A 23,162-nucleotide genomic window follows, 5' to 3' on the forward strand; every position below is an offset into this window, starting at 1 on the left:
CTGGCCTGGCACGGCTCAGCACGGCCTCACCCCCTCCACCAGGACCCAACACAGCTTTTTCCAGCAGAACAACTCCTTTATTTTTCACATCCCCTGCCTTTGGCCATTTCATTTTCACCATATGGATACAGGGAGAGGAATTGCTCAGCATGGAGAGAACCAGGGCTCACCCTGAAGACCTCAGTGGCCAGTTTCCAGATGTAGCAATGGCTTTGCTGTAAGTTTTGGGGAAATGGTTCTATCCCAAATGGGTAAAAAGAATGTGGGTTATATTTATGTGCTTTTCTCTCTCCTGCCACAATCCTGTAATTGAAAATTTGAGCTGCAGTTGCTAATCTCGTCTGAATCAGTCATCTACATAGATTGGACACATTTTAACAGGAACAAGACTAATGTTTTGATTCCAAGCCCCAGGCATGATGATTGGCGGGGAAAAGCAGCCCCTGGAAAATCAGAGCAGAGGCCAGCTGGAGGCCCAGGTCAGAGTTCAAACCGACTGTGTATGTGTTTGGATTTTAGTTTGTTGTACTTGGTGATCAGGTCCAGCTTGCTGTGCCCCAGAGTCATTCTCTTCTCCGCCCCGTACGCGCTGTTCTTTTCCAGCAGCACATCCTCTGGGAACTTGTCATAGCAAGGCACTACGGACTTTTTATCCCGTTTGAGGTGGTTGTATGGGGAGAAAAGGTCAAGATGGCCATGTCCAGGGCTCTGTCTCTTTTCTACCCCGTAAACCATGTTCTCATTTTCAGCTGGCAGCTCCCCAGAGGTGGCCACAGGTGCTCTCTGCTTCAGGCTGCTCCCATTGCTGCTGGTGCCCTCTGACAGGGACTGCAGTGGCTGCCCTGCTCTCGGCGGGGAGCAGTGGCTGCTGCTGGCCTTAGTGTCCCCCTGGTCACCAGGTTTATTGGAGTAAGGCTCCGGCTGCAGGAATGTCCTTGCTATGATGAGGTTTGATTTGGAATACAAGACTGGGATGGGTTTATTTGGAGGACTGTTTGCCGAGTCTGGTGGTTCTTCTTGCTGTTTAGGGCAAGTGGGCCTCAGGAATGTGTCCTCTTTCCCCTTCTTATTGCCAGAATCAGAGCTGGAATCTTGCTTTTCCTGGTGTGCGCTGCAGCTGGAGTTTTTCATGAAGGGAGACACTTTTATGCTCCTGATGCTCACATTGGAAAGGCTGCTGGAAGGGCTCAGGGTCTCAGTATCATTTCCCTGAGTGGGTTTTAGAAGACAGTTGTCAACTTTTGAGGTATTCCAAGAAGAGAGACATGTCCCGGGATCTGGCACACAGAAGCTGGTCACTGCTCTGGACTCTGCGTACAAGAACCGGAATTCCTTCTCAAACTCTGCAACAATTTGCCCGCGGAAGTGGGTCACCAGGCCAGTGTGGACTTGGCTGCAAAGCCAGGTGAAACTGCAGGAAAAGAAACAAAACACATGTTAACTTCAGTTCACAGAGTGCCAGAATTCCCAGCATGGATTTTCACATTCCAGTGATGGATTCCTACCCGCTTTGTGAGATTGCTCATGGACATGAATGTGCTTATCAATAAGTACAAAAGAACAACCCTAAAGTGGTTGTTTGATTTCTGCTGGGGGTCCCCTGCTCTTCACTCGCCTTGGCAGGAGCTGTGTTCTCATGTCCTGATATCCATGATGGGCTTGTAGGAGCTGCCTGGGCAGGCAGGAAATGAGGAACTGCCTTGAGGAGTGGAGGTCTCCAGAGACTACAGGAATACCTCAGGACAGGAAGGATGATGATGTTTGCTACAAGTATTGCTGTGGGATTCCCAAATGCAATAGAAGTTAATTCTTGGCTCAACAAGTCCAATCCCTGCCCTCACAGTTAAGTGTTTTGGGATTTTTTGTGGGAGTTCATCACATTCTACCCTAAAACCAAACTGGTTTTGCCCTAGCTGGGTAAAAACTTTCATTAATTGCAACTCTGCAAATTTTCCTTATCTGTTTAACCCTACCTCTTGTTTATCCCCAAACTGTAACCTAATTAGCTCTTCCCCAATATAGGTACAGATTGTAACCACATTCTCTTCATCTTCCTTTTTCTGATTAAGCAGGGAAGTTCCTCTCCAGAGTGGGATCCCCAGGCTCCTGGTCATCCCAGTCATCAGCTGATTTTTTATTCTTGCTATAGTCTAACCAGACCAGTACACTGAATGTGTCAAATGAACCAGAATTTTCAGAGGTGGCAGTACCAGCTGAGGGCTGCATTATTGGCTGCTAAAGCAAGACACTGATTCTGAAGAGCTGGGTAAAATTACAGGAGCTCCAGGAGAGCAATTGTCATGAGACAATACATTCTCAAGTAAATGTAATTTCAGGACAAGATACTGGCACTGTGTTTTCGGACCTCATCAATGTTTAGCTCGCAAGAAAGCCATTTGGGAATTTCTAGTAGGAAACACAGCTCCTGGCCAGTCCCTGAGCACTCTGCAGTTGTTTTGAGTCAGACTGGTGTTTAGTATGTTGACACTCAGCAATCACACACCAAAGAGAAACATAATATGGGAAAAATACTCTGCTGCTTCATATCAAACCAGGTAAATTAGGTAAGAATGCAAAAGTAGTAAAAGAGAGAAAAGATCTTTGTGGGTGGCATGAAGAGTACTCAGAAATACCATCCTGGAGGCTCAAAGCAAACACATCCCTTCACAGAGATATTAGGGTGACAAAATCAAACCAGAAACTCCCTGGGATTGCTAAATGACAGAGGAGAAGCTCCAGAGAGATCATCTTTGAAAAAGGTTGGGTCACATATTGCAAAAGGGGGAAGAAGAAATATTCAGCTTTTTTGAGGCACATGGTGCATGTGCAACAGGAGTGTTCAGATAATTCCTCTGCATCCCTTTACTGTACAGGAGCTTGGGCTGCCCTGAGTCCCCTTGGCACAGAACACAAGGGAGGATCAGTCTCCTGTTGAGATCTCTGTAGAAGAGATTAGAAAACATCAACAGAGCAGATATCAGCACTTGGGCAGGAGCAGGGATCATCAACATAAGAGCATCCAGGGAATGCCAGGATGAAATAGCTCAGCTCCTAACCAGGCTGTGCTATCTCCCACTTGAAAGGGCTCTGGCTATCGGGAGAGTGGCAGGGTGCTAATGTGATATAATGGTTTTTATGTTATAGACAATTAAGTCTCACAAATTAGATAGACATAAGTTGTGTAAATACTCAAATTAGTAGAGACTCTTCTAAAGAATACAATTAATGGCCATATAGGAAATATGAGATAACAAGCTGAAATGCAGCTTTGGCAAAGGAATGTTATCTCTCAGAAAGCCCTGAGAGTTCTTTGAGGAATTCCAGGAGTCCAGACAGGGGAGTTTTCATGGTTCAACACTGTCAAAGGCATCTGTCCCAGGGCACTTCCTGGCTCCACTGATGCCTCTGGCCCCGGTTTGGGCATTCCTGTGTCCCACTTTCCCATGCCGACCCAATGAGGTCCTGCTCACTCTGTGTCATGACAGGATCTGGAAGGAATCATCCAAGTCCCCTGGTGGCACAGCCCTCCTTGCCACAGCACAGGTTTCCAGGATGTGAAATGAGGTCTTGCAGCTGTGGCTATTCCCATCTCTGCAAACTGATAAAGAACATTTTCTTCCCTGACTGGCATAGCCAGGGAATGATTTCTGGTATAAAAATGAGGCACTGGATGAACTTCACAAGTTAAAAATCGAATACAGACAGGAAGAAGTGCTGTGCCTTGCACAACCCAACACCCACGTGGGCTTTGCAGCTCCTCCTGCTGCAGGCCACCCTGGATGCTAAAAGATCATAGGAGCTTCCAAGACCTGCAGGATTTTCCTGACATTATTTTTCCCCTATAACAAACAGCTGCTCACAGCCGTTCTAGATCACCCTGGGACACAAGGACTCAGAGAGGACGGCTGTAGGGTCGGATCCCGTCCGTGCCTGCTTTCGGGCTCTGCGGGAGCGGTGCAGCTCAGCCCTTGGCCGGGAGATGGAGGTGCAGCATCAGCCCCTGCCCGGGGCTCTGCCGTGCGGGCGGGGCAGGAGCGGGAAGAGCACCTGCGGTGTTCCACAAGTCTCCGTCTCAGCAGCATTTTCGACACCCGGATTCGTTCGCTGCGTGCCCCCCTGCACAGCCGTCACTGCTCTGGTCTCACGGTGGCCTTTGCCTGTCCTCAGCTGTTTGAACAGGTGACTCCACATCTCCACACTCAGCCTCTCTGCTTTAGCTCTTTCCAACAGACGAGATACCAATCTGCAGCAGAAGATTTTTTTCTTCTTTCAATAGTTTCTCAAACTCATTTTTATTGCTCTTCTGTCACTTGGGCTGTCAAAGCCATTCTTTGCTTTCCATATGCCAATACAAACTTGTGTTTTGTTTTTGCTCATGGCTAAATGCATGTACCACATAACATTCATTACTAGACCTTTGATTTCAAGTGACATTTTCTTTGATAAGAAACAGCAGCCTGCCTTTGTTGCAGCAACCTCTTTTAGCTTGCTCCCAACACACTTGAAATAATTTCCATTCCTTGATTCTCATCTTTGTTTTGATCCAAACCAGTGCAATGTACTCATTAATTTGGGCACCCATGTCTGTTATCTCTTATTTCTTATTCATCCTTCCAGCAGCAGACCTTGTCTCTTTCTCCTGGATTCACTTTTTAATTACACACCTGAGGACTTGCTCTTCCCTGCTTCGGTGTGCCCACTCATCTCCTGGCAATGTCACTGCATTGCTGCGTGTGTCACCTGGGGTTCCCTTGCTGATGCACTGTGCTTCCTAGTCCTTACACACTCCCTTTCTGCTTAATTAGAATTTCTTTCTTGAGGTGAGTCCTCATCAAGCTAGATCTGAAAATCCCTCTTCAAAGCTCTTTCCTCTTGCTGGGGCCATGGACACCTGTGAGTATAAGCACCTTTCTTTGAAAGAAATGCCAGGCTTCCTTTAGCTTCAAACCCATGTAACTTTATCTGTCCATTGCCAAACACTTCTGTACTTCAGTTTTATTTCTCCTGAAGCCATGCATGGAAGATTTTGCACTCTTGTAAACTTTCACCTCTCATTTTTCGGTTTCAGCTGCTGTGTCAGCTTCAATCCCAGATCTTGAGTTTCTCCCTACAGCAAACACTGGGCTCCTTCCTCTCTGTGCCCATGGCAGGACACAACCATACCGTGGCCATCTGTCATTTTCAGCAGGGAAATTTAATCTCCTCTAAGGCAACTCAGCCACATAACTCTCTTTCAGGCTGACAATACCAGTCTGGTTCTAGTCTATATTTCCTGTTCAAGATCCTGTTTAGCTCTAGCTCCTATTGGCCCTTGGGTTCTTCTCACCTGCTGAAACAGTGAAAATCTTAAGTGCTCAAATAAACACTCTATTTCTTGTTACCCAGAATAAACCTAAATAGCTATATACTTAATTACATTTAGGATTTTAGATTATTGCTTTGTCTAGATACCTCAGTCTAGTTTTTCTCTTTTATTTAGAAGAAATACCATGTTAGTAAGTGAAAACATAGGAGTTGAAGAGTCTAAACTGATTTGCCTGCATTTGTTTAAGATAAGAGCTGTGAGCTTGGCTTCCATATTTAGAGAGTGCTGCAAAAATGTGCTTGATCTGTACCAAGAGACAGCATTTTTTAAATTTATCCTGATATGTTTATCAGAATAAATTAAAGAATCATGAAATCACAGAACATCCTGAGTGGGAATGGACCCACTGGGATCATGCAATCGAACCCCTGGCCCTGCACAGACACCCCAACAGCCCCACCCTGGGCACCCCTGGCAGCTCCTGGAGCTCTGGCAGCCTCGGGGCCGTGCCCATTCCCTGGGGAGCCTGGGCAGTGCCAGCACCCTCTGGGGAAGAGCCTTTTCCTGATGTCCAGGCTAAACCCCCTGACACAGCTCCATGTGGTTTTTATTGTATCAATGAATAAACCTGTGAGAGCAGAGGGACAGTTACACTGTTTCTGCATAGTTGGATCCTTTTCTTCATTGCTCATCTCCTCGTTGCAGAGCTGCCAGGCTGGAGTGACCCAATGGACAGCAGGGTGCTGTGGATTGCTACAGACCAAAGCTGGGATATGTAGAGGGTCACACAGTTAGGGATCCCCCACTTCACTTTAAAAACAAATGCAAGAAAACTGTATTCTGATAAAAGGACAGGATGGAAATCAGTGACACTTGGGTAAGGAATTAGAATCAATGGAGAACATCTGAACAAATAAAGCTTTGTTTAGAAAAGTGCACGGTGGCTGTACTGGGGACTTTCTGAGCAGAGTGCTGATGGTAAATAAGCCACGTTGAGGGAGTGCTGAGATACTAAGAAGGCAGAAAACCAAGGAAAACAGAGGGATAAAGGGAGATCCTGCCAGGCTGAACGGGGACCACAATGAGGAGAGTTGCCAAAACTGCATTTTAGACACTATAAATGACTACTTGTTGGTAAAACTAACCAGAAAGCCAACAAAAGGAGAAACAACATTACCAGTCCAGAGAGTTTCTTTGGGAAGTTCACTCAGCAAAAAATAACCATGACCTAGCCATATCAAATATTCTTTCAGGACCAAAATAATCCACAACACTAATGCTTAACTTCAAAGAGAAAGTGAGGAATGCTATTAAAAAGAAATTTAAAAGAGCAATCAAAAAGTTTAAATGCTTGAGGCAGCAAGAAGATTGTTTAAAGATGCTATGTTAGAGTCTCAGAGAAAATGTACCTATCAAAATAAAGACATTTTAAATCATCTAAAAATCTCACCATAGTTAAAAGGTGCATTAAATGAAAATATTAAAGCAGAAAGCCTTCATAAACTGAAGTCAGCGATTTTTCAATTATAAACCAGAGAATAACCTATCATTTAATATTGAACATAGTAGCAGAGGAATGGAAAGTTTTAAATGTGAACCTTTTAAAGAGCTCCTGGAAAACTGCAAACCAGCCAGTCCTATTTCCATACTGAACAAACTGGTAGAAGCAAATAGAGAGTAAAATGATTAGATGCATAAATAACTATAATCATAATGCTGAAGACTCAGCATGTTTTTGTGGAAGGAAGCCATGCCTCAAAAGCCTCTTGCAGATCTTTGAGGGAGGCAGCAAGCACACAGATGTGCTTGATATATCAAACGTGAACTTTCAAAGAGATTTTGACATGGTCACTCAGCAAAGACAATTTTTGTTGTTGGAAAAATTAAGTGATCAAGAAACACATACAAAGGAAAGTCTTCCCAACAAGTAGAAACTGATTAAAAATACAAACACTAGCAGTGGGTTCCATTTACCCATTGAAAAACCACAAGTTTTGTACTGGGATCAATGCTGTTCAACATGTTGAGAAAAGTACTAAAAAATGGTAGAAACTGTCCATGTCAGACCTCATGACAAAATTATTGTGAATCAGAAGAAAACTGTATAAACAGAAGCTGCAAGAGGATTTTATGGTAAGGGGAGGAATATGTGACAAAATTATGGACAATTCAATGTCAATAAATTCAACCTCTGGATACAAGAAATGACTGGAAAGCCAAGGATATTTCACCGGGAGAAGAGATGATTCACACGAGGGATTATAATGGAGGAGGACAAAATCATGGATGCAGCCAAGAAAGTTAATAGGAAACACTGTTTTTCTGTGCCCAGGTTGTGGGAATTTGGGGACATCAAATATCATTTTCTGGCAGCAGGTCTACTGTAAACACCACAGACCACTTCTTCACACAAAACATAAATTAAACTGCATAACCCATTGCCAGGGGGTATCATGGAGGCCAGACACAGTGGGAAAGAGTGTCCTACAGCAAACTGAACATAGAGAAGCACATACAACATAAAACCCCAGAGTTCTGAAACCTCTGATCCTTGCACACAGCATTGCCGGACTGCAAAACTTGCTGCTGGGTAAGAACACTCCTACCCTTGTCCCTGTATCATCCTGAGACACCCCTGGTTCCACTCTGGATCTTTGGCTTTACTCAGTAACTGTTCTCATCCTTTGCATCTGGCTTTCCCATCTGCAGGGACAGTAATCTAAATATCTCCTATACAGGTTGCACTATACCAGAAGCAGACACCCTGATTTTCTGCGTGAAAGTGTTTCTGACAAATGAACAAACTCCTCAAGAAGAGACTGTCTCTGTTAGTCCAGAACATCCTGTGCTTACTGGCACAGCACAGGATAAGGTGTAAAACCCTATTTAACTGAAATTCTATCTTCCAGAATTCCAGAAGTTTCAGCTCTGCAGAGCTCTGTAGAAAGGGAGCACATGAGAGCCCCCAGTCCCTGCCCTTCACAGCACAGGGAGGAACTGACCCAGAGAGCTGCACCTGCATTTTAAGCAATACCCTGACTCTGGGCCACAGGAAAATCAGATGTTCCTCCAGCTGTACAGTTCAATCCAGCTGACACATGCTCAGCTTTAGTCATCCAAAAATGAGTGATCTTGATGAGTTATGCAATCCCTGCCCCTGGAGCCAATGGAGATGGATAGAGGGATTTAAAAGATGAGTATATGTGACATGGGTTAGTTGTGGGCTCAGCAGTGCTGAGGGAACAATTGGACTCAAGGCTCTTAAAGGGCTTTTCCACCTGTGATTCACTCCATTGTTTTTCAGTGTCTTAGGATGGTAAAAATGCCACCAGACAATGCTCTCCATGTTGTTTAGAGATTTGACACAACCAGTTTCAACTATATACTCCCATTTTTCATTCATTTTGCCTGAGTTTGATGAGGTGAGACCTCCACTCTTGGAGATGATGAAGTCAACACCAGAGGAGAAGGTGCAGCTTGAAGCTACAGCACTGATGAGGACACTGGTAGCCTGAGGGTCCAGCATGTGCTCACAGAGAGATGGAAACTGAGAGAAAGGAAGAGGGAGAGCAGCGTTCAAGGAGATCTGGTGGAAGAAGAATAAAAGTGTTGACAGGACAACAAATTCACAGAGCAGGCTTGTCCTGAGGAGCTGCATTGTTTGTGAAGGATCATATAATGTTCAACAGTGTGAAAATACCATGGGGAGGATCTGCTGGTGGAAAAGTAACTAAATAGAGTCTAGTAATAAAAATATAGGACAAGAACAGTAGTCCTGATCTTCTGATCAGAACTGTAGAGAACAATGTTAACTGAGATCACAGAGGCTGCAAAATTAGGATGGGCAGCAACAGGGGGAGATTTCATCCATTCATACACATACAGGTTAATGCTTCACTGGGATGAACCATGGAGAAAAACTTTTTGGAAGCAATAAATGATTACATGCCAGAATTAACTAGTCTAAATTGTTTGACCCACAAGAAAAGATGTGATTCAGGATGTGGTCTGGAATGGGGCATAAGACTTGGTTCCAGAGGCAGAAGTGGAGGAACCCGTTTGTAAGAATGATCACAACACCGTTTTAACTCTTTAGTGGAGAGCAAGCTAAATAAATGCAGCATGTGGAGGTTCAATTTCAAGAAAGGTAACTATGTAAAAATGCAGCAGTCTGTCAAAAAGAGCTGAAAGGGAGCAGACCAAAAAGCCCCAGGATGACTGGGGCTGTATGTTGTTCACAAATGCTGTACTGGCAATGAAGGAATCATGGGCTCATTTGAGGATGTCACAAGAGTGATGGCAAAGCCACAGCTGAGAACCTCAATGAACTTCCTGCATCCATCACTGGTGCTGGTGGCACTGAGATGTGCTTCACTCCTGCGTATCAGCGCCACCAGGAAGGCCAAGGGCTGAGAGGTTCCCCTGTGATCCCACCTACAGAGAGGGCTCTGAGTGCAGTCCTGAGGCTCACACACCCCTGGAGCTGCCCTCTACCCTGGGGCATGCAGAGCATGCTGAGAAGAACAAGATTCCTGCTAGCATGGAGAATCACAGCCTCTTGGAAAAGGACAACAGGGCAAAGACAAGCCCAGCTCACCAACCTGCTGGAGTTTGGTGAGGGAGCCAATGAGCACATGGATGCCCTCAGGCCTGGAGGGGTGCAGTGAAATTCCCCGGCTTGCAGGTGATCCTCAGGTCCTTCAGGTGGTTGGATACCTCACTGAAGGTGAGCAAACCCAGAAGAACCTCACAGAAATGAGCAAGTGAACAAATATGTGGCAGATGAACTTCAGTAAAAAAAAATGTGGTGTATCCATTGGGGAAAATTATCTGTATGATGCTGAACCTGGAACAGCTCAGGAAGTTGTCTGACATCATCAGCTCAGAGTGCCACAGCGACTGAAACATGCAGTGAGCGTTGGCCCCTGCCAGCAAGGGCCACAATCACAATCCAGAGTCTGGGCATCTTTGAGCCCTCTGGAAGACCTCAGTGCAGCCTATCAGGGAGCCACATGCAGTTCTTGTCTCTGCACCTCGAGAAGGAGGTAGTGAGGTCACAGAGGGTGCAGAAAAACAGAATTAAAAAGGCTGAGGGATGCAGCAGCCACTGTATGAGGAGAGACTTCTGAAAAGTTTGAGGTCTTCACTTCAGGTAAGAAAAGGGCAGGGAGGGTGAATAAGATGGAGGTTTGGAAAACTGTGAAAGCCCTGACTGAGGTGAATGCAGGGCAGCTCTTGAACCAGCATGCAGCACCAGGAGATACATTATTCGGTATTTTGGTAAGGATATTTCCTCAGTGTCACCAGTCTCTGCCACAGTAGTTGCTATATTTTCTTACCTGTATGTACCAGCAAGAACTTGGTCACAATCAACCAGGACAAACTTCTCCAGAACCTGGCCTGCAAATTTCTTGCCTGCTTTGCTGTAGTACGTGTCTCCGCTCAGGCACCTTATGCGCATGTTCTGAAACCAAAGCAGGGAGAGTTGGTAAGGGGCCATGTACTGAGCTAAACTGGGATGTTCCCTTGTGCATCACTGCTGGACTTTAGCTCATGCTCTGCTCTAAGAGGTAGAACTCAGCAAGGCATTAAGTATTTCTTGGCTCCTACATACCAAATATTTTGTCACACTGCCTGCTTCTACGGGATAAAAAACACAAAAATTAACAAGTTGCACTTGAGTGCAAATTCTGGTTTGAAAAAAACTTTGGAGAATCCTATGAGCCTACAGATCATTTCTGACATATGTAAAACTATCCAATTTCTTCCAGATTATTAATGATATTCAGCACCCCACTAGCTGGTGGCTCCGCATTAAGTAAATTTTGATGCATAACAACTAGCTAGTTTCTAATCAATAAAGTGTGCTGCTCTGATTTTATACAATTACAGGCTTAAAACTAAAACATCACTCAATGAAAAAAGACTTAGAGGAATATCTACATTTTAAGGAATTCCTTTTACCAATACATTTTAAAATTATATTAACATTTTCAGCTGCTATACTCAATTGAAGCAGACCTGGTGCTCCACTGCAAATACTTCTCTGATACAACCTTGACCTGTGAAACCAACTGCCCAGAATAAACTGGGTTATATGGCTCTTGGTATCCATTGGGAGCCTCTTTCATAACGCAAGGTGTTTGCCCATAATAGAAGTTATTTGCACCTCAGGTGAGGAAGGCAGAAGAGCAGAACAGTCACTGGAAGTTGTTAGTGACCTGCTCTGTGTGATACAGTGCCAAACAAAACATCTGGCATGTAAATAAACATCCCCAAGGCTACACCTCGTTGGGGCTGCCAGGTCATCCCTTCCTGCCCTCCAGGCCAGCTCCCCTGACACCTGTCACACCTCTGGTACAGCAGGAGCTGTCACAAGCTGTCACCACCTGCACTTGACCAGGCAGACCCCTCTGTGGGCAGCCCATTCCTGCCGAGCATCAGCCCAGCTATGGCCAAAGCCCTAGAGCAGCTGGTGGGGCTGATTTGCTCCTGGCAGAGCTGGGTGCTCAGGGAATGTGGCGCTGCCCCTCCACCATCCAGCAGGTTTCTGGCCAGGCCAGGCAAGGGACAAGCACCAGCAGAGATTTGCCGGCATGTGTTCCCCGCAGAGAGCATCCCACACCCCTTCCAGCCCTCCGGAGCTGTCCCTGGGCACCCCGGTGCCCCCTTCGCCTTCCTCCCACGGGGCTCAGGGCAGGGACCTTCGGGGTGAGGAGGGAGCAGGGCAGGGACTCTGCGGCTTCTTCTGCTGTCAGGGTCCCCACGAGCAGGAGCTGAGCTTCCCTCCAGGAGCACCGCCAGGTGGGAAAGGCTCAGATCCCACACTGCAGTGAGGGTCTGCAGGTGAGAAAGGCAGAAGCAGCAGCAGCAGCAAATCTGCTCCTGACCAGAGCCCATCCAGGCTCTCTCTTGCAGTGGGCAATGGCAGCTGGGGACAGCAGGGAGAGGGCAATCATTTATGATGCTGCCCCTAGTATTGCCCCTGTTTTCTGCTCAGGGGATTTCCTGAGCTTCTTGTAGTTTGTGTCAGTGGGAAGCCCACCATTATCTCTTCTCCATGTGCTTTTCCACTCTTCTCTTGAGTTCATGGAAACCTCTAGCAAGCACAGAGCTGAAGCTTCAGAATTTTGACATTGTGGCTTTCACTTGTTGACTTTTTATGTCCCAGAACATATCCTCATCTGCCACACATGAAAAGGGAGAAATCTTTTCCCCATAATGACAGTCTTTGGAACAAGCTACCCAGAGAGACTGTGCAGTCTCCTCACTTGGAGATCTGCCAGATGAGACCAGGTAAAGTGACCTCACAGGTGACACTGTTTTGAGTGGGAGGCCGGGCTGATGACATCCTAAGGTCCCTGACAACTTGCATGAACCTGTGATCCTCTGAAATGACACCACAAGTTGCTGATCCAGACCAAGATAACACTGGATACTTGGTGAGGTCTTCACCTTATCCTGTGGCCATTCAGCACAGGGATTTTTTTCTTCCAGTGGTAAAGTTTCAGTAATACTGGTTTTCACTGGGAGGAGCTTCCTCCCCCCCACCTCCTTCCTGGAGAAGTTAAAACAACTTCAGGTAAATTCCATAAATTTGCCACCATAGTATTTCTTCACCCCCTTTATCCTTTCCAAGGCTGGGTGAATTTTTGATATCTGGTTCATTTCCATCATAATCTTCCTCCTCTTGTCAATCCAGACCCTGAATAATCCCCACAAGATGAGAATCCTGAAGTCTTGCAGGAAAGACACCCGGGTACTACTCTTGCTCCATCCAAACAGTAGCTCCAGGTTCAGCAGACAGGTGTTTGAAAACTCCAAGTTAAGGCTTCTGCTGTCTCTGCTGCCAGTGCTCCACACAGGATTTTCCGATGCTCAGCACTGGAATTTGCCACCAGCAGACTCACATGTTGTTTTCAGAATTAAGATGCTGGAGGAGCAATTACACCAAATTCCCCATTCAAACCCAAATTGTCACCAATTATTCCAAATGGAGATTTACTGCCACATCCTGTCACAACTTGGAGGCAGGAATAAAATATGTACCCTCATTCCACTCAGATGTGTATTCAGCCTGCAGGTAATGGACTGCACAGGTGCATCAGGTGAGAGACACTTCAGATGGAGAGCTGCTAGTGAGTCATGGAATGGGGAGCAGGTGTTAATTACCCTTCAAGCACACGACATGACATCAGGCATAACAAAGAGACACAGACATCTCCACAGATATAAACTCATTCTAATTTTAATTTTAACAATGGCTACCTCTTGGACAAGAAGGAATAAAATATATTTTGGAGAGATGGAATTCATCTGAATGCACCGGGTCACTTCAGTGTGGAAGCTCTTTATGAAAACAAACATGCTCCAGCAAGGAGGAGTTTTCCCCAAGAGCTGCCATCTCAAGGGTCAGGATGAAATGGGTCTGGCTTGTAAGAAACAAGACAGGACAGAGCTTCACCAGCACCGTGGAAGAATCACAGAATCATTGAGATTGGGAAATACATCCAAGGTGATCAAGTCCAACGTTATCAACAGAACCAGAGCATTGAGTGCTTCTCTAAAGAAGCCTCTGTAAATTAACCTTTGTGTAGACAGGTTAAAAATCAGGGAAAACTAAGACACCTTAACTGCATCTATTTCTAATATCCTGTAAAACATTGTTTTTGCATTGTCCCTAGCTTATTTTTAGCTAGGAATACCTTTGAGCTAACTGGAAAATTTCCAAGTGTTCTCCACAAAAATGAAGGGAAAACCCATGAAACTGGAGGCTGGAGTGGAGTCAGTGCTCCAGGGAATCCTGCACACCTAGGGAAGGAGCACAGCCAGCACCGCTGACCTTACAGGAATAACAAATGACAACAAAAAATCAACTTCCATTGAGAGGTGGTGGCCAGAAATGGGGATCAGCAGGATACAGGGGTGCATCTCTGAGTCTGCAAGTTCCCAAGAGAGCTTATGGCACTGTCACATTCATTTTTACTGTTTATCTGCTCTGGGCACCACATGCTGGGTGATGGGCACCCACTCAGCAGGAATCAGGATTTTCATAAATCCAAATCATAGGCTCACAACTGAATTGCAAAGCCTAAAAGCAAAGCTTAACGTGAGATTTTTAACCTGTGGGTTCAGCAGAAGGAAGTGATGGGGTTTGCATCAGGACATCTGAGGGGACTCACTGCTTCCCTTACCCTCCCAGCTATTGCCCTGCAGGAGCTCTGGGCAGAATTTAAATCCCTGAGGATTTAGGGATCTGAATATGAGCAATTTTAGTCTTGCAATTCTATGTCCTAGAGCAGGGGCTGTGTTCTTTTCCCCCATGTCCAGATGATACAGGTTCACATAAACTAATTTTCCAGGCCTCCCCCTGCATCTCTGCACCAGCTCAGCAAAGTGTTCAGCAACTCACTGCATCTCATTGGCCCCAACTTCACACTCCCTGCATGGAAAACTGAAATGAGGACCATAAAACATCCATATATGGGACTAGGAGTCTCCTGCATGCCTTCCTCTGTGCTTCCAGACAGATCTCAATTTCCTAGAGCAAACAGCCTTGGTTCCCTAGCCTGGGACAGGGAGGGAAGGGATAGATTGTGGGGAAAGGGATGAGTCCTAGGGACCAGGCAGGGGGAACAGAACGCAGGGTACATAAATTTATAAATTCCAAGACCTGTTTATCATATCCAGTGTGTGACTGAAAACTTACTGGGAAGCTGTCCTGAGTTAGAGCCATTTTATTGCACATTTCCACAAAATGCTTCAAGTACTCTTCATCCAGGATCAGGTAAACGGGGATGTGCCGTCTGCTTGAGGCCTCCAGCAGGTCACACAGAATTTCCATGTCTGTGAACAGATCCATCACAATTGCTATCACCTGGCCAGAGAGAAGAGGTGTGGGGGGAAAGAAACACAAGAGATTGTTGAAATCTCGTGCCCAAGTGAATTGTGCTTTAAACTATGTGCTATAAACTATTCAAACCTCCTGAGTTACTGAGATGCCGTGGCCACCTGAATGGAGATGATTCTGGACCTTTGTGTTTAAGGTCCAGAATTTAGTTTAATTTGTGGTTAGCTGCCACAGCCCTTACCCTGCTGTGGCAGCTAAAATCAAATTTTAATAACTGTGAAGACAATTCCCACCTGGGTACCTCCTGTCTCATCTGCTATTCACAGAAAGGAATAGCTGAAAGGGTAACGCATGCACAAACTCTGAATTTCAGTGGTCCAACAAGTATGTGTTGCCTTAAGATAATATGCCAAGAATAAAGCATATAAACAAGAGTTGAGACTGAGCAAAATCATTGTTCAATCAGCAAGAGTGACTCTACATGACTAATTAAGATTAATACAAAAAAGTACAATTTTTTTCAAGACAGACACACTACCAGGTGAGGGAGAAGGTACTGTGATAAAGTATGTGCAAATCCTCGTGTCAAGATTAGATCCTAGGAGTGCCTAGACAAAATCTGAGAATAATGTGTGTGGAAAGGATCCCTCCCCTTTCCCTGCTGGCAGAACTCCTGCTCATGCAGCCAGGGATGCAAGAGATGGATATGAAACCTGACAGGAGGAAGAAGGAATAATGCTAAGATTATTAAAAAATAAAAATATATGTATCGCAATAAAGTGAAGATAAGGTCTTCAAGGAAGGAGTTTAAAATAGGAAAAGAATTTTAAAGGGACATGCCAGTTCTTTAAAGAATGAGGTTTGAAAAGACCATGGCAATCCATCCCGCTGTGGAGATAGAGTGGGAGGCAGCAGAATGTCACGGCTACATGAATTCTACAAAATCTGGAATGAAAATGCAGAAAACAGAAGGTAAATGATGACAAGCAGTTACTACACGTGAGTTGACCCAAGACCAGACAATCCAAAGTATAGAATGACCTGCAACAAGAACAATGCATGAAGGGAAATCAGCCATAAATAGATTCAGATGGGGTTGGAGACCCTGTTGCTCTGTTCCTCAGGGAATGAAGTTGCCAGCAGACAACGCTGAGGGGACCCTTATTTGGATGAGGAAGTGACTGTTGGGATCCATCTGTTGGCTGTCACTGTCAGGGTCAGGGGGATGCCTTGGAGAAGGCAGGAACTGACAGGAGAGCGCTTGCTGAGCAGGATAATTTGTCACTGCACCTGAGGGTGCAGAGCACCTGGTGACTCAGACCTTGAAGCATTAGCAGTTAACACTGAGAACTCATGGCAGATGGGAACACACTGCATGATGGAAAAGGGTAGGGGAGGATTTACCATCAGCCACACTTCTTTTCAAAAGCTGAAAAAAACCAGTAAAACTACTGCCCAAGTACTTTGGTCCAAGTCTTACCATATCATAGTGAATAAGGTAACTGGTGCTGGTAAGTTGGGTGTATAGCCCTGATTTGTGTTTCTGCACCTGGCAGAGAATGCCCAAACAAAGATGACTCAAAGCTCACTAAATTTGGGAGTGAAGCTCCAGTAACCTATTCTGCTTCTCAGTGCTCATGCCCTGCACCACACCTGGCACAGAAAACCCAGCCAGCCCTGCTGCCATCGTGCCCCCATGAGGAGGGAGCCTGTGCTCCAGCACCTCTGCTGCCTGTGTTACGTGCATGGCCACAAATGCAGCTCTCCATAGTCCAAATCACCCCATGGATCTCACCCCTGCAGGGTGAGCCTTCCTCTGCCACTGCTGCTCACCTGCTGCTCACCTTCAAACCAAGAGCTAAATGCAGCAGATGGCAGTGAGGTCAGATTTTACATGTGCAGTGGTTCAAGCTGTAAATAGGAACAGGGAAAATTGCAATCATGGCATGGGGCTGACCGGGAATAGCTTCAGAAAAGAGGAGAGGAGCTCCAAGTTTAACTGTCCTTGGATTTGTGCTCCAGACTGCCACACTGGCCCAGATTGCTCCCTGCCCAGCAGCTCCTCTGCTCTGTTTTCATTAATAAGCTGCCTCGTTCCAGGCTCACACTTATGGCCTCAGAGCAGTCACAGGCAGAGTAGGGCCCCTGAGCTTCCCTGTGCTCTCCAGCCCAGTCTTCTGCTTGGGGGCTGGCTGCTCTCAGCCTGTCCCGGCCATGGAGAGACCTTTGCATGGAGCCACAGGGGAGAGGACAGCAATGTCAGAAGGCTGATTCCTGCTCCCTTGGGGACTGAGCCCTTTTGCAGATGGACAAAGATACTGTGGCTCTGTTTTGTCCCCAAAACCCATCCCTGTGATGATGCCCAATACATTGTCATCGGTCCTCAATATCTTGCAGGAGACCCCAGGCCCAGCTCACCACAGCAGGGTTGGGGAAGAACCTTCCCAGAGGATGGTGCAATCCCAGACATCCATGTGGGACACAAGACAGCTGTTAAGAGCTAAAAATCATTCCTGCTGTCCAGGCCAAAACCACATCTCCACCCTCTCACCCTGGCCCTGGCAGATACAGGCTCTAGAACCTGACTCCAAAGGGCCCCTCTTCTGTAGCCCTTGCCAGTGTTGTCTTCCCAGAAGCCTTCAAGGGTTTGGAAAACTTCTCCTCTCTTGAAACGTGCCCATCTCATGGAGAGCAGAGTCAGTGTGAAGGAGCTCTGCAAGCACCGAGAAGCATCTTCAACTTCCCAAATTAATGTTGCTGCTGGTCTATCTGCATAAGGTACCACTGAGACTCACAGTATAAAAGGACTTTGCCACATCTCTCCAAGCTGTCCTGCAGCCAAAGGCCAACTGCAATTTAGCCAAATTTCTTTGATGGGTCACACATCCTCTGATGATGAAGCACCATGAAAAACGATAGCCCAGACCTTGTATAAAGCCTCAGGCAAGTCCCTCTCAGCCAGACTTCACCTCATGATATTTGAGCTCATCTCAAGCTTAGGTTTGAGGCAGGTTTGTCCTGGGGAAGTCTGTCTGCTTGGGAAGTCAGTGTGATGGAGTCAAGGAAGACCAAAGCTCCTTTGTCCCCAGATCCCACATGCTGGGACCTGTACATGCAAGGCCTGTACCCGGGATGCACAGGAGATCCACACCACTTGCTTTCCTCTGCCAGTGCTTGCAGGCTTTGGCAGGGCTGGTTGCCACAGTTCAGGCTGATCCTTGGCCCAGACCAGCACTGCTAGGGCCTCAGTGCTCCCCGTGAGAGGATGGGGCTGAGCAGGCGGCACACACAGCACAGAGTCATCGTGGCAGCCGATGCCAGGCTGGATGCAGAGAGCCCCAGGCAGCAGGGCCAGCCTGTGCAAGCTGGGTGCAGCCCTGATCGTCACACTCAGCCTTTCCAAAGCGGGTCTTGGCTTGGTCTGGAGGTGGAGCAGGCTGCAGCTCTGCTCACACCTTCCTTCCCAGTGCTCCCAGTGTGCAGCACAGCCGGTGCTGGCAGGAAGGACAGAGCCCGTGTGCTGCACTGGGCACAGAGGGGAGGCTGTGCCCTCCCTGCAGGGGGAGATGCCTGTGCGGGGCTGCTCTTTATAACTGTGGGTATCCATAAGGGCTCTGAGATCAGCACACCCTTTTGGAAATCAAAGCAGGCAGCTCTTAAAATAACATCAGATCAACCCCAAAGCCAAGAAATTTTGGGGGAAGAAGACCCTGGAAGTTTTTTCCCCTCAAATTCCCTAAAGCAGTGGGAGTTCAGTATCCAAGTACCATCTGCAATTCAGGCTCCAAACAGCTCATGTCTCACATTTAAAGCTTTGGGCATTCAAGTCAGTCAGACCATACAAACCTAAACCTGTGTCAGTGCCTCCAGCCCCTCTGTGTCAATGGTGGGGGCTGCAAGGCTGGCTCGGGGCATCCCTGCTCCTCACCATGCCCACCCCAACCTCTGAGCCCATGGCTTGGCCTTGGCAGGTTAGGATGTTACAGACACAGCTGCCCCACAGGCTTTAAAAAGATTCACACCTTGCCATTGTAGGGTTAAACCATGACATTTCCAAACGCACTTCTGGAAACTCACAATTCAGCAATTACTGGAGTCATCACTTTAGGAATTACAGCACTTACCAGATCCCCACTGGGGTTTGCCATCTGTCTGGTTTGTAACCAGCACAGCTGGTTTTACTGGTATTTGCCAATAGCAGTGTGGTTTGGGTCATTACTGCAGTGGTGCCATTTGATCTCTTGCTTCCCTGGGGACCATCAGGGACCCTTCTCCCACCAGGCACAGACAGAGTTCAAGGGGCACAAGAGGGGTGAAAAAAGCAGCATGGACAGTTCAAACCAGATTGGAGCTTTTCCAGCAAGAGCAAAATTTTAATAGCATTATCAAATGAAGGCAAAGGTGTGGCTGTGCTGCATCTTCTTATGTCTGCAAAGAGAAAAGCTCAAATCTGAACATCAGTCTTCAAAGAGAACTGGCTAAACACAGCGAAGGCAAAAGACCAACCTCACCAGCCAAAGATACCCATGAAACAAATGCTCCCTTTGCTAATTTGTCAGCACAAACATGCTGTTGCAAGAGATGTCAGCTGATGTTGTTCTGTGTGACTCTACCGGGAAGAAGCAAACAGCATTTCAAGACACACACCTCCTTGGCTGCAGGACCTGGGGAAAGCAGCTGGGGATCTCAACATCTTTCCCACATCACACCAGCACTGTGTCCCCCATGGGAGGAGAAACTCTCTAAAAGAGGGATTTATGACAACAGCTAAAATTCTAGTGGCAAAAATATTGGAAATGTAGAAACAGCAGCTGCAAACCAATAACCAGGCAGTTCTCCAAATGGTTCATACTGGCACTTCAAGCAAAGGAAGTTTTTACCTCTGGTAGTAGCTCTTTTGTCAATTAGACACATAAGTAACATCCTTTTGGATGGTTTGTTGAGCAAAATGACTCAGTACGTACTTTAATATGGATAACTGAGCTTGTGAGTGAGCTGGAGTTGCCATCAATCATAGAGTTAATCATGGGAAGCACTGGCTAGAGCTGCTAACCCAAAAGCCAGTAGAACACCAGTAATAAATCAGTAAGATACTTAAAAACTCATTCTCACATTTTGCACAACAGTAAAAAACACTGTGGGAAACCTCCAACTCAAACATGAAGGGCAGAAGATTGTCAGGTCTTTGTCAACCCAAGCAAAGAAAGCAACAAGCTCAGAATGTACTGAAAGTACAATAAAGCAGCCACTGCCCAGGCAACTTGCCCATAGAAACTGAGAAGTTCTTGTGAAGTGAGAAAGCAGCAAGATGTTTTTCCTGTGGCTTAAAGGATCATTATATCACTGAAGATCCGGGACACGTGCTGAGTGAGGGGAGGACACTTCTTGGTAGTCATTTACTCTGTGCATTCTACCATGACTGTGCCTTAATCCCCACTCCTGACAAGGATGGGGTCAGTATCACAGAACGTTTCAGATCATTTAAGCTACCATAAATCAGCTGCCTGCAAGGACAAACAAAGCTTTTTGTCACTTATTTCCTGGACCAAAACTTCCTGTAATTGCCTATCAGATGCAGTGGAAGCTCAGGCATTTAGCAAGGGCTGCTTACAACTGAGCAGCAGTTCATGTGGCAAAATGGTCTTTTGGGCAAAAGAAAAAAGATTCCCATTCACCTCATATCAAACCCAAACTTCACTGATATCTGGCTCTTTGAGGATGTTTTAATGCTGTGCAGCAATCTGAGCTGCTTGGAATACACAAATTCATTTGCTCAGCTCAGCTGAGGGTTATAGAAGAACACACTTGAGCTGCAGTGATCCAGGTGATTCCTTATCTCCAGCTTTTACACAAGCAACAATGAATATAAGGAGTGACTGCAGTTAAATAGGAAACTACTGGAGTGATAAGAGGAACTGCCAGAAGTGGACTGGTTAAAGTGAACTTTGCTCTAAATGTTTCTTCAATAACTCAACACAAATACTACAAAAGAAGATTGATGTGAAACAGCTGAAAAGAACCATGAAGAGAACAAAAAGCTGAAAATGTGTCTGAGATAGTTGTCTGAGCTGCTGCTTTCACACAGAGTACAGTGGCAAAGCGAAAGAAACAACAAGCAGCATAATTGAGTGAATAAATTCATGCCAGCATTGTGCTTGGTAGGCAGGCACTGTAATCATCCAGTTTTTATTACATCCGAGGGTTGTAATAACACACCAGAAACTGTGCAATGGGGCAAAATGGGCTGATCTTACTCATCCCTGGGGAGGCACAGACATCAAACCTAAGAGACAGGATTCTAACTTAATTCAAACCACTGGCAGGGATTTTCAGTCCCACAAATTTACTCAGGTCATATGTGGTGAGGTCCTGGCCTAGGTTACCCAGAGAAGCTGTGGCTGCTCCATCCTTGGTAATGTCCAAGGCCAGGGTGGACAGGGCTTGGAGCAACCTGGGATAGTGGAAGGTGTCCCTGCCCATGGCAGGGCATGGAATGAGATTGTCCTTAAGGCTCCTTCCAACACAAGCAAAAAATTCTGAGATTTTCTCTGTGACAGCAGCTCACCAGTGGTATTGTCTTGTCCAGCTTAAAATGATGTCCAGGGCTCGAGAAGAGCCCTGGCTGTGCAGAGGGAGGAGAGGTGGGAGGACACACAGAGCCAGGGACACACAGAGCCAGGGACACTGCAGAGCCAGGGACACAGGGCTGGCTGGGACACACAGAGCCAGGGACACTACAGGCCCTGCCTGCACACCACTGGGCTCTGGGACTGCTGTGCATCCCTGGAGCTGTAGACACAGAACCTGCGAGGGCACTGCCTGCATGATGTGAAATCCCAGGCAGAAAGAAATGACAAGGAAGGAAAGGAGCAGAGCAGCTACAGGTCTGCTGCAGGAAAAGCAATGCCATCATGCCAGACATGGAGAGAGCAGCGACAGCGTGGAGCGTGTGGTCACAGGTGTGGGAGCAGCCCCGGGCGCTGTGGCACAGGGCTCCCCTCAGGGACACAGCTCTGTACGTACCGTCCGCGCCCGGCTGATCAGAGACCGGACCAGATCCTTAATGCTGTTCGTTTTGTTTCTTTGGAAAATCACAGTGGCCTGAGTCTGGCCAGACAGCGTGAGGAGAGGAGTCCCTGGCCAGCCCAGCTCCAGCTCCGGAGGGAGCACGTCTGACATGAGGGGGAAGTAGGTGCCCGATGTCAGTTCAGAGTTGAGGGAGACCCTGTCTCCAGTGTCCGCATCACCGGGGTCAGCTTCTTTGTCTTTCATTGCACTGGGGTCTGGGAAGCTTTGGTTCCTCTGATGGCTGATGTATTCCATGTCCAAGGCGGACAGAAATGGCAGCTCCCTCTCCTCGGCGATGGCGCTCAGGTAGCCGCGCTCGCCCTGCTCGAGGAAGGCGTCGATGGCCAGCCTGGCCGTCTCGCTGTGCTGGAGCACCAGCGGGGTGGGCTCCCTCCACCACGGCTTCTTCAGCTGCTCCAGGCGGCTCTTCAGTGGCCCAGACACCCCTTGCTGGCTCCCATAGCTGCGGGGGAGCTGGGGCCTCACCTCGACTGCCAGGTAGTTGAACATGACTGGAGCTGCTGATGCCGAGAGGTGTCTCTCCTGCTGGATTAGTCCTGTGTCCGTCTTCACGTCGTTTCTGCCCCTCCTGCGCTCCTGAGCTCCTCCCAACAGGTTCCTCCAGGATTCAGCATAAGCTCAACTCCTTAATCACCAGGTACAGCCTCCCACTCTGGGGAGGAGCCGCCTTTCCCAGCTCCCTCGCCCGGCTTCCCCAGACACACACACCTGGTACTCGGGGCTCAGAGCGTCCCTTTTGCAAGAGGAAGAATATCAACTCTTCAAGCTGCTCCTTCCTTTTCCTTGTAACTGATTAATCTGCTGTTCTCCCCTTCTCTTCCCGTCCCTAGAGAGGTCCCCACCCTTGGCCTAGCAGGCTCTAACCTGTTTTGTCCCTCACTGTGCTCGCAGTGGAAATGCAGATGCTGGAACTTGTTC

At 47.1% G+C, this 23,162-nt stretch overlaps 1 protein-coding gene across 1 annotated transcript; it reads right to left on the reverse strand.

The window, feature by feature from the left end:
• Positions 1–66: 66 nt before the first annotated feature.
• Positions 67–22,919, reverse strand: FAM83C (family with sequence similarity 83 member C). The gene is made up of 4 exons (XM_063171975.1): positions 22,179–22,919; positions 15,015–15,182; positions 10,645–10,769; positions 67–1,411 (listed from the first exon to the last, which is right to left on the reverse strand). The coding sequence occupies exons 1-4, from the start codon at positions 22,731–22,733 to the stop codon at positions 481–483; spliced, it is 1,779 nt and encodes a 592-aa protein (XP_063028045.1). The 5' UTR covers positions 22,734–22,919; the 3' UTR covers positions 67–480.
• Between the last annotated feature and the right edge of the window lie 243 nt (positions 22,920–23,162).

The sequence above is a fragment of the Melospiza melodia genome, chromosome 19 (assembly GCF_035770615.1).
Source record: "Melospiza melodia melodia isolate bMelMel2 chromosome 19, bMelMel2.pri, whole genome shotgun sequence".
Lineage (NCBI taxonomy): Eukaryota > Metazoa > Chordata > Aves > Passeriformes > Passerellidae > Melospiza > Melospiza melodia.

What these genes read in the sequence shown, in the direction of transcription:
- FAM83C (XM_063171975.1), bottom strand. Translation starts at nt 22,733, where the DNA reads ATGTTCAACTACCTGGCAGTCGAGGTGAGGCCCCAGCTCCCCCGCAGC. An exon ending in TGATCAGCCGGGCGCGGACG is followed by an intron (nt 15,183 to 22,178) that starts GTACGTACAGAG and finishes CTCTCTGGCCAG; the next exon opens with GTGATAGCAATTGTGATGGA. An exon ending in TAACTCAGGACAGCTTCCCA is followed by an intron (nt 10,770 to 15,014) that starts GTAAGTTTTCAG and finishes CTTTGGTTTCAG; the next exon opens with AACATGCGCATAAGGTGCCT.